At 45.6% G+C, this 12,287-nt stretch overlaps 1 protein-coding gene across 1 annotated transcript; it reads left to right on the top strand.

Annotated features, from left to right (window-relative positions):
• Positions 1-380: 380 nt before the first annotated feature.
• On the top strand, positions 381-11,696 carry si:dkey-126h10.1 (vesicular inhibitory amino acid transporter). Its single transcript, XM_063222223.1, is given in 7 exon segments — positions 381-525; positions 1,030-1,115; positions 1,117-1,167; positions 4,772-5,011; positions 5,896-6,225; positions 9,090-9,338; positions 11,358-11,696. Coding segments are annotated over 7 exon segments (1,440 nt in total).
• The last annotated feature ends 591 nt before the right edge of the window (positions 11,697-12,287 follow it).

The raw sequence follows: 12,287 nt of genomic DNA, 5'->3' as shown, positions 1-12,287 counted from the left end.
CCTGAAATCCCAGAAATTTTGAAGTGGATATCCAGCGTATACCTGCGTTCTACGTAGACTACACACCCAGAGTCACCCAGACCCAGACCCAGTCACCCAGACCCAGACCCAGAACCAGAACCAGACCCGGGTGCAAGAGGAGGCCCTGGCGGAGGGAGGTGCGGAGGGAGCCAATTGGAGACAAGTTTTGGTCCCCTAGGGGAAATTCTTTCTCTGCACTTTATCCCATTTGGACAAGTGAATCACTTTGAAGTACACACACTAGTCCGTAGCAGTGGGCTGCCTGCTGAGCGGCGCCCGGGGAGCAGTGTGGGGGTTAGGTGCCTTGCTCAAGGGCACTTCAGCCGTGGTTCGGTCGGAGGAGGAGGTGAGAGGGAGCGATGTCCTCCCATGTGAGGCTTGGCTGGCTGGGGGAGTACGGCCGGGCGCTCTGGAGCTCCAGGCTGTTCGTCGGGGACGAGGAGAGCCTGGCGTTCGCACACCGGGACGAGCTCAGCCGACGCAGCTACGGGGAAGCTCGCACAGGTAACACATGCAAATAAATTAAGTCTTTTGCAAGCAGTGTGGAGATCCTTTCCCGCTCCTACATGTGACAGTTTTTTGATTTGGCACCTGCTGATGCTTTTTTGCTGGATGTGCGCACTTTCCACTACACTCTAACACATACAAAGTACAAATGCAGCAATAAAAATCTGCTGATGGTTGGTCAATTTGATTTCAACTCTACTCTCTCTCTTAATATTTAACACAATACTGAGTAGAATGAACGTTGAACATCTTACCAACACAACTTACCAAAGAGCAAAAACTTTTTGGAGTGTCAGAAAATGTTATGAGAAAAAAAAAATCAGCTTCTACAGTTGTACAGTTATATTAATACTAGTTAATAATACTGGTATTTTTTTCTGCGCAGGCACACCTCGCCCAGGAGTTCAGCCAGGCACGGGGTCATCGGGCGGGGGCCGGAAGGAGGGCGATGCCAGCTGTTCCAGTCCCGATACGAGTAGTGAGGATCTGCAAGCGGAGAAGGAGGAGGAGGGCTTCCACAGGAGGAGCAGCGGAGCACCTGGGGAGCAGCAGGAGCAGGAGGAGGAGGAGGAGGAGGAGGACGCCTGTCCCAAAATCACCACCTGGGAAGCGGGATGGAATGTCACCAATGCTATCCAGGTAAATGGTGGATGTAGTGACCAGTAGTGGTGGGCAGTCATGGGTGAGCGGTTAGGGTGTCAGACTTGTAGCCCAAAGGTTGCCGGTTCGACTCCCAACCCACCAGGTTGGTGAGGGGAGTGGTTAACCAGTGCTCTCCCCCATCTTCCTCCATGACTGAGGTACCCAGAGCATGGTGCCGCACTGCTCCCTTGGGGCACCATTGAGGGCTCCCCCCTTGCACAGGTGAGGCATAAATTCATTTTCGTTTTGTGCAGTGTTAACTTGTGTACTGTGAAGTGCTGTGTCACAATGACAATGGGAGCTGGAGTTTCCCAATAGGCTTTTTATTCATTTCACTTCACAATAATCGATTCGACATTGCATCGCAGTGTGGGGCAGGACAATTCAATAATTGATTCAGCAACTGCCATAATCTATGCAGCATATTTTTTCAAGTTTCAATTACTTCACCTGGCATTTCCACAGCATGTTCAGTATCTTACCACATGTATTGCCTCATGACCGAAAACTTTGCCTTGATTTCAGTAGAAATGTGATGCATTGCAATGCATCGTAGAAACGGGCTGAATCGATTTGAATAATATCGTTACCTCCCGCATCGAATCGCAAGGGCAGTGCTAATGCACAGCACTAGTGACAACTATAGAAGCCTTACGTTATTAATGTACTCTATGCTTATTGTTTGTTTGTTTTTGTTTTGGAAGTTCCATATTTGAATGTGAATGAATTTTAGTTTGGTATGCTTTCACACATCATGAGTTGCATGGAAGCCGTGACATTGTTGGTCAGACATGCTTTTTGCCATCAGCTTTTTTTAAATGTAGTGCTAACATAACAAGGTACATATTGTGACCTAATGCAAAATATGTCCAATGCTCATGCATATTGGTAGAATTGGCTCATTTGCTCTGGCATTCCTCTTGTGATCAAACAATGGGGATTATGGAAATGGTCTCCCTTTTCTAGCTCTGTGTGTGTGTGTGTGTGTGTGTGTGTGTGTGTGTGTGTGTGTGTGTGTGTGTGTGTGTGTGTGTGTGTGTGTGTGTGTGTGTGTGTGTGTGTGTGTGTGTGTGTGTGTGTGTTGAGAGTGTGTGTGTGTTGAGAGTGTGTGTGTGTGTGTGTGTGTGTGTGTGTGTGCGTGTGCGTGTGTGTGTGCCAGCCAACGGCGGGGGGACAAACGGGTATGTTGTCCTGGGCCCAGGGAGACAGGCCACCTTTACAGTTCATTGGATGTATTGGGTAGGGGGCCCTTTCGGATGACTTTCTGAAAAGCTGTCAGTGACCCTGTGTGTTTTTGTGTGTGTGTGTGCGTGTGCGTGTGTGTGTGCGTGTGCGCGTGCGCGTGCATGCACGTGCGTGTGTGTGCGTGCATTGCCTCCTGGTGCATTCTGCCACCGTGTCCTTTGTGAATAATATCCTGTTCCACTCTAATTGTCCTACATTCCATTATCTGTCCCGAGTTTTTATTTTTATTTATTTATTTATTTTTTAAAAGGCAATAAGTACATCTCTCCTCTATTCATCAGATATGTTTTTCCAGGCTCGCATTTAAACAGTGTTGTTTACCTGGCCACTATTGTCCCCAGGGCCGGCCCTTGGCATAGGCAGTATAGGCAAATGCTAAGGGCGCCACTCCAGTAGGGGGCGCCGCACCAGGTAATCAGGGATGGAAAAAAATCTAACGAATCTAATCTAATCTAATTGTAGGAGTCTAATACATCCATCACAATGAACAGAATTGAAGTAAACCAACATTAAAAACAACAAAACAACTGCAAACAACCAATGTGTTGAGCATGGCAAGGGTGGCAGCAAACATTAGCGCGTAGGGGGCGCTGAACTCATGCTCGCCTAGGGCAGCAAATCGACAAGGGCCGGCCCTGATTGTCCCCTCATCATTTTGTCCCTGTGCTGTGCGCCTACCTCTACGTGGGTGAAGGGGAGAGACAGGCCCGGCTCGGCTCGGTATGTCTGGACTAATTAATTACGTGTCATGTACTGGCCCCCGCTCTGCTCCACCATTTCCACTGTCATCATCGAGGAGGCGCATCGTGCCACCATTTCAGGGGGTGTCATTATTGTTTAGGAGATGCATTGCATTGCACCCCTTTTTTTTCCTCCGTCTCATCATTACAGAGAAGCAAATGGATAAGGTAGGGTGAGGTAAGGTTAGGTAAGGTAAGGTGACTTTGTTTATTTATACCTGAAGGTAGATTTGCAGGTAAAAGTATTAGAAGTTTACATAAGCAACACAATACTGACGTCAATAAAGTACCGAAAGAGCTTGCACAAACAAGACCATACTAATGACAGAGTCATAAGACAGCAACAAAACAAAGCAAGGACAACAAAAAAGAAACTGACAACCAGACAGGATTTGATGAGTAATAGTAGCAGTTGTGTTCGCACATCAGCAGTGCTTACCCCCAGGTGCATTTCTCTAGACAAGATTTTTAGAAAAGAAAAGGAAAATGAAGCAGATGATTAAAAGGCTAAAGCTACAGATGGATAAAGTTTAGTTTAGTTTATTGGTTTATTGGTTTATTTAACAGGGGCCATGTACAGGACAACTCCAGTACCAGAGTTAGCTACAAAGCTAATTTGCATCTGTGGTCCCTGGGCAGGAAGCTATCAAACAAAACACACACATTAAAACATGGACAATGCATGTCCTTACAAATAATTACACACTAAAAGCAGTCACATCTCACTAACATACCACAATAAAAAAGTAAGCAATATGTTCAATCACATCATCACATCATCACTTCAATTATGCACATACAAAGTCACATATGACATATGATTCATATGACACCTAACAATATATAGCAGCACATGATCATTAAGATCACATCTTTGATTTGAAGTATATGTAGGGTAAGGAAGTATCGCACACCAATATGCTCCCTTTTTAATCCTTTTTTATTTCTGTGATGTTTCAGGCCACCACGGCCACTCCTCAGACTTACATTTCCATTTTGCCTTATACTCAATTCAGCATTAGGACTTCTTAATTCATGACATTTGTTGCGCTGTTTTTTGTTGTTGTTGTTGTTGTTGTTGAGTAAAGTACATTTTGTTCACAAACTGGAGGCAATCCACAATCTCACCTCTCCTCATCTGTTTCACTCAAGGACGTCTATAAGGTTTCACTCTCATCCTCTGAGGGGGCACGGTATTCCAAGAAGTTAATTTGGTTAAGTGATGAACCTGGCCAAGTGAACCTACAGAAAGTCGTGCAGGCGTTATTCAGTGAAGAAAATCACACACACACACACACACACACACACACACACACACACACACACACACACACACACACACACACACACACACACAGATATACACACACACATTATTATTATTATCATTATTATTATAATTAATTATTATCATCATCATTATTATTATTATGATGATTATTTGCAGGGCATCTTCGTGCTGGGTCTTATTATTATTATTATTATCATTATTATCATTATTATTATTATTATTATTATTATCATTATTATGATTACTTCCAGGGCATCTTCATGCTGCGTCTTATCATTATTATTATTATAATTATTATTATTATTATTATTATGACTATTTGCAGGGCATCTTCGTGCTGGGCCTGCCCTACGCCCTCCTGCAGAGCGGCTACCTGGGCTTCCTGTTGCTGGTGGTTGCCGCGGCGATCTGTAGCTACACGGGCCACATCCTGATCGCCTGTCTGTACGAGGAGGACGAGAGCGGTCACGTGGTGCGCGTCAGACACACCTACGAGGACATCGCCAACGCGTGCTGCCGACACCTCTGCCCACGCCTGGGGGGAAGGGTGGTGCACGCCGCACAGGTGGGTGTAGAGGTAGATCAGGGGTCCCCAAACTTTTTTCTCTGGGGGCCACATTATCGTTCCTGACTGTGATCAGGGGCTGGGATCAATCATGTGGGCTTAGTTTATACTAGGCCACTGCCTGTTATAACCATAATTTCTAGCACAAAAATAGTTCAGCACTACAAGTGATTGGCAAAAGAAGTGAGTACTTCGCATGTCTTTCAATTTGAAATACCACAGGTATTTGCTTTAATTTCTAATAACCATGTAAAAATAGCAAGGAACGGTTAGAAAAATATGGTGATTGACAGTTCATGAGTGATAGGCCTACAATAGAAATGCTAGGCCTGTTTATATTACAGTGAGATATTATATTACAGAGAGAGATACTGAACTAAGCTCTATCAATTATCAACTGTAGGAAGGCCTGTTTATAAACAAAATAAAATATTTAAAAAAAAATACATTTTATCATTATTTTATTCTGTAAGGATTGCTTCTTTGGGCCAGTTCAAATGGAGAGGTGCAGAGAGCTGGAGGTCCGGTCAAAGGGGCTTGGCGTGCCGCATCCTTCCCCCTTCTTCCTCTTCTTCAGGTGATGGAGTTCATGATGACATGCATCCTCCTGGTCAGCAGCACCAACCTGATGTGCCACAGCTTCCAGTGAATATGGGCGCCACTATGTTTCCAGAAATATCTACGTCCCTTCTCTCCACATCTCCTTCCCCCTTCTTCTTCCTCTTCAGGTGGTGGAGTTGATGATGACGTGCATTCTCTACCTGGTCGTCAGCACCAACCTGATGTGCCACAGCTTCCAGTGAATATGGGTGCCACTCTGTTTACAGAAATATATTTTAAAAAGGCTCTCTATGTCCCTTTCTCCCTTCTCTCCACATCTCCAGGTGGTGGAGTTGATGATGACGTGCATCCTGTACCTCGTCGTCAGCACCAACCTGATGTGCCACAGCTTCTCCTTCCTGCCGTTGCCGCCGGCGGCGTGGTCGCTGGTGACACTGCTCTCGCTGGTGCCGTGCATGCTGATCCGGGACCTGCGCGTGGTGTCACGTCTCAGCCTGCTGTGCTCGCTCGCCCAGCTCCTCATCACCTTCATCACCGTCGCCTTCTGCCTGAGGCAGGCCCACCGCTGGTCCTGGCGACGCCTGGTCCTCTGGGTCGACTTCGAGAAGTTCCTGGTGTCGGCCGGAGTGATCATCTTCAGCTACACCTCGCAGGTGATGATGATGATGAAGGTGGTGATGATGATGATGATGATTATGGTGGTTGTCGGCATAAATGCAATTTCGTTGGGTGCAGTGTGCTCTTGTGTGCTGTGGAGTGCTGTGTCACAATGACAATGGGACTTAGTTTCCCAGTTGGAACTTCACATTTCCCCACTTTGGGATAATAAAGGACTCACTTCCTTACTTACATACTTACAGTACTTACTTACTTACTTACATTACACAACTTACTCACTTACATTACTCACTTACTTACAGTTGGCCTATTTACTGTACATACTTACACAACTTACTTACTTACAGTAGCCTACTTACTTACTTACTTACTAACTTACTTACTAACGGTACTTACTTACTTACTTACTTACTTACTTACTTACTTACTTACTTACTTACTAACTGACTTACTGACTTACGAACAGCAGTGTGAACTCAAAAGCAGAATGAAGGAGGCCAAGGTGGCATATGGGAAGAAGGTGGAAATGAAAATGAAGGACAATGCTAAAGAGGCATGGCAGGGGATAAAAAAGATCACTGGGTGTGGAAAGAAGAGAGGTATGACAGAAGGCGATCTGTCAATGTGCAATGATTTAAACCATTTTTACAACCGGTTTGGAAACTCTGACACAGAGGGCAGCATTTCCCTTGTCACCTCTATCCCTACACCCCCCCAGCCCACACTTGACAACCACTCTTCAGCAGGCTCCCATCTCCCCCACTCACAACACCTCACTCCCGTTACTACTTCACCCTGCTTCACGAACAGGGACACTTCATCCCCACACCCTCCTACTCTGCCTTTGGTCACCACTCCCACCATCATCAACACTGCAGCAGTACCTCCACCAATGGACACAGCAGGCTCACAAATCCCCACTACCTCTATCCCCCTTCCCTGATCCTCACTTCTGCGACTTGAAACAACTTGCCCACCACCCACCTCTCCCTCATTCCACCCTAACCTCAACCAGGCACACCCACAGCCGGCTATCACCACTGATCAAGTTAGAGGGGCACTGAAAAGACTTAAGTCCAAGGCAGCCGGTCCTGATGGCACCTGTGCAAGACTGCTAAAGACATGTGCTGAGGAATTAGCTGAGCCTCTTCATCTTTTTAATAGGAGTCTACAAGAAGGCAAGGTCCCTATCTTGTGGAAAACTTCATGCCTGGTACCTGTTCCAAAAAAAACCCACCCCAAAGAACTAAATGATTACAGACCATTTGCCCTCACATCACACCTAATGAAAACTTTTGAACGAGTGCTGCTGCGTAACTTTCTCAAACCCCAGGTACGCCACGCACTGGATCCTCTGCAGTTCGCCTACCAAGAGAACGTGGGAGTGGAGGATGCTATCCTGTATCTTCTTCACAGGGTACACGCTCACTTGGATAAGGGTGGCTGTGCTGTGAGAATCATGTTTTTTGACTTCTCCAGCGCATTTAACACCATACAACCACTGCGGCTGAGAGATAAATTGGTGCGGATTGGAGTGCAGCCTGGCCTGGTAACCTGGATCACTGATTACCTCACAGAGCAGCCCCAGTTTGAAAGGATGGGTGACATTACATCTGAGACAGTGATTAGCAGCACAAGAGCGCCACAAGGAACGGTGCTCTCCCCGGTCTTGTTCACCCTCTATACAATTGACTTCAGCTACAATTATGGGACATGCCACATGCAGAAGTTCTCAGACGACACTGCAATTGTGGGGTGTATAAGAGACTGCCAGGAAGAGGAGTATAGGGGACCGGTGGATGACTTTGTAGGATGGTGCCAAAATAATCAGCTGCACCTGAACACCACCAAAACCAAGGAAATGGTGATTGATTTCAGGCGCTCCACCCCACCCTTGGTGCCTGTTTTTATTGGGGGAGAGAATGTGGAGACTGTCTGTACTTACAAGTACTTAGGAGTGCACCTGGACAATAAACTGGACTGGTCCACAAATTCAGATGCACTTTACAGGAAAGGCCAAAGCAGGCTCTATTTCCTCAGAAGGCTGAGGTCCTTTAATGTCTCCACCCAACTTCTGCTTATATTCTACCAGTCTGTCATGGCCGGCGTGCTCTTCTATGCTGTGACTTGCTGGGGTGGAAGCATTAGGAAGATGCGGGACGCCTTGACAGACTGGCGAGGAAGGCAGGGTCAGTGGTGGGCATGGAGCTGGAGACTCTCACCTCAACAGCTGAGAGCAGAGCCCTGAACAGACTGGACTATATTATGGATAATCAGCTACACCCCCTTCACACCACCTTCAGTAACCAGCTGAGTCTGTTCAGCCACAGACTCCGTGCTCTCACTTGCAGGACAGACAGGCTAAGGAGGTCCTTTGTCCCATGGGCCATTCAACTGTTTAACAGTATACAGAAGGACACTAAGAAGGACATAATTATTGGGGATTGGACTGCCTGAGATGCCAGAGCTGGCCCAGATCGGGAAACCTCTTGGCGTGTGTGTGTGTGTGTGTCTGTCTCTGTGTCTGTGTTTTTATTTATGTAGCTACTTGACACCTGAATTTCCCCCTGGGGATCAATAAAGTTTCTCTACTCTACTCTACTCTACTCTACTCTACTCTACTTACTTACAGTACTTACTTACTAACTTACAGTAGGCCTATTTACTGTACATACTTACAAAACTTACTTAGTTACTTACTTACTTACTTACTTACTTACTAACAGTATTTACTTACTTACTTACTTACTTACTTACTAACATTATTCACTTACTTACTTACTTACTTACTTACTAACAGTATTTACTTATTTACTTACTAACAGTATTTACTTACTTACTTACTTACTTACTTACTTACTTACTTACTTACTAGCAGTACTTCCTTACTTAATCACAGATCTTCCTGCCCACGCTGGAGGGCAGCATGGCGCGTCGCGACGACTTCCCGCGCATGCTAGCGTGGACGCACGGCGCGGCGTGCGTGGCGAAGACGCTGGTGGCCGTGCTGGCGCTGCTGACGTGGGGCGAGGACACCAAGGAGGTGATCACCGACAACCTGCCCGAGGGCCTGAGGCTGCTGGTCAACCTGTGCCTGCTAGCAAAGGCCCTGCTCTCCTACCCTCTGCCATTCTACGCAGCCTCTGAGGTGATAATATTATACAATACAACCACATAGAATAAAGAGAATGTAAGCAACCTGTGCCTGCTAGCGAAGGCCCTGCTCTCATACCCACTGCCCTTCTACGCAGCCTCTGAGGTGATAATATAATACAGGTGTCACCGGCGTGGTGCCCGCGGGCGCCAGGTAGCCCTCCAGGAGCTTCTGAGGTGCCCACCAAGGATGTTATTAAACAGTGACGACTACCAGAATTTAGTCACAGTTAATGCTTTTCTTAATTTAAGTAAATTAATATAAGTAAATTATCGTTTAATAATAGTGTGATTTGAGAATAATGCCAAGACAGCAGAGCAGGGCTATTCAACTATTCAAATGGCGGCCCTGGGGCCACATGCGGCCCTTGGATGGCAAGAGTCTGGCCCCCCACAAGCCCCTTAAAATACAGAATCCTTTTTTTGAGATAAAAGTACGGGCTTCGTATCAAGCTGAAACGAGACATTGGACGTTAGAATGCAGGAAATTACATCTAAGAAATGCAAAACTTTATGGGGGAGGACCCCCAGACCCCCCAACTCAATGAGCTGTCCCATATTTTTTTCATTGACCCCGGATATAATACAATGCAAACACATAGCAATGTAACCAACCTGTGCCTGCTAGCGAAGGCCCTGCTCTCCTACCCACTGCCATTCTACGCAGCCTCAGAGGTGAAGGAATTAAATTATTTATTTGTTTATTTATTGGAGTATTGTTGATATAAAGAAATAGTCAGGAGTGATACAAAAAAGCCAAGATAATTAATGACTGAGTGAATGTATTTGACTATTCTTGATATAAAACATGGAACGGCAAATGTAGGCATACATTAAGAGACGCCGCTGAGGCGAATGAATGAATGAATGAATGAATGGATTTATTTTTCTATTTATTTATTTATTCATTTGACTGTTGATATAAAACATGTAACGGAGAATGTAACCAACCTGTGCCTGCTAGCCAAGGCCCTGCTCTCCTGCCCTCTGCCCTTCCACGCAGCCTCCGAGGTGATAATATAATACAATACAAACACATGAAGAGTTCAGATGCAAAACCCCCTAAGTGCCTTATCAGAAAATCATCTTAATTCATTTTTATTTAATACAAAGCTATTAAAATTACATATTTTTAAATTTTATTTATATAATATAACTATTTATATGTATTATCAAATACATACATGTAAACCAAACGAACAACGGGGTTCTAAAAATATAGAAGTGCAGGTCTTCAGAAATGGAGTTAGGGGTTTTTGCATCTGAACTCTTCACATATAAGTAAGCTATAGCCGTGATTTTCAACCTATGGGCCGGGGCCCACTGGTGGGCCATGAAGGTATTCCAAGTGGGCCTTGAAATCATTTCTAAAAATTATAATCATATTTTGGTGTGTGTTGCTATTGATTTATTTGAGTTTTATTCTTAATTGGGTCAGAAGTGGGCCCTGAACATTTGTGACAATTTCGAGTGGGCCCCACGTTATAGGATAGCATAGTAAGCTATACGGTAGCATAAGTATACAGTATATAGCGAATGTAACCAACCTGTGCCTACTAGCCAAGGCCCTCCTGATCTCCTGATCTCTGCCCTTCTACGCAGCCTCCGAGGTGATAATATAATACAATACAAACACATAGAATTAAGCTATACGGTAGCATAGTAAGCTATACGGTAGCATAGTAAGCTATACGGTAGCCTAAGTGCAGTAGCCTATATATAAGCGAATGTAACCAACTTGTGCCAACTAGCCAAGGCCCTGCTCTCCCACCCCTTCCTACCCTCCGAGGTGAAGGAAGGAATGAAGGAATGGATCAATGAATGAATGAAGGAATGAATGAATTCCTCTGTATGACTATTCTTGATATATGACATGGAACAGTAAAACATAACCGATATATTAAAGGAAAGAAATAGTCGGGGATGCCACGCTGTCTTGTAGGAGAATTAATGAATGAATAGATCACCTTAACTTATTTATGTAATCTTATTTCCATTGTGGTCCTTTAAACAGGTCCTGCAGAGCTGCGTGCTGGAGCAGCGGGGGAACGGAGCTGGTGGTGGAGGCGTAACAGAGTCGGCCATCTTGGCTCTGCGAGCCGGGCTGCTGCTGCTGAGTTTCCTGATGGCGCTGTGCGTGCCGCACTTCTCGCTGCTGATGGGGCTGACGGGCAGCGTGACGGGGGCGGCCATGACACTCCTGCTGCCGGCCCTCTTCCACCTGCAACTCAAGTGGGAGGTGCTGGACGCGCGCCGCAAGGCCCTGGACATCCTCATCCTGGCCATGGGCTCCCTCTGCAGCCTCTCCGGACTTATATACTCCGTCAAGGGCCTGCTGCAGGCTTTCCAATAATTAACACACACACACACACACAAACACACACACACACACACACACACACACACACACACACACACACACACACAAGGGCCTGCTGCAGGCTTTCCAATAAGGCACATAGACTAGAGACCTTAACACAATAACACACACACACACACACACACACACACACACACACACACACACACACACACACACACACACACACACACACACCTCCAGTGGTACGCTGTAATAGTCATTGAAATGTAACTACCATAGCACTACAATACTATGACAAAACACAGGCCCTTTAGTAATGCACCACGACTTGGTCATTACCATACTGGTAACAACAAATGTATAGAGCCGCGTCTTAAGGGGTTAATTTAGTCTAACTTAAAGGTCTGGAGAATGAAGCTTCCAGAAAGGTTTTTATTTGGAAAGGAAGTTTATTTCTGTGTATACTGTAGCCTTAGCACACGGAAGGCCTCAGCTCTTCTTCAGCGTAGAAACCCAATTACACTACTTACTACAACATTAAAGATATTCTTCACTAACACTAACACACTAATACAATTACTCTACTACAACATTAAAGATATTCTTCACTAACACTAACAC

Source organism: Engraulis encrasicolus, chromosome 18 (genome assembly GCF_034702125.1).
Source record: "Engraulis encrasicolus isolate BLACKSEA-1 chromosome 18, IST_EnEncr_1.0, whole genome shotgun sequence".
NCBI lineage: Eukaryota > Metazoa > Chordata > Actinopteri > Clupeiformes > Engraulidae > Engraulis > Engraulis encrasicolus.
The sequence above is the reverse complement of the archived record's forward strand: the minus strand, read 5'-3'. Positions and strand labels throughout refer to the sequence as shown.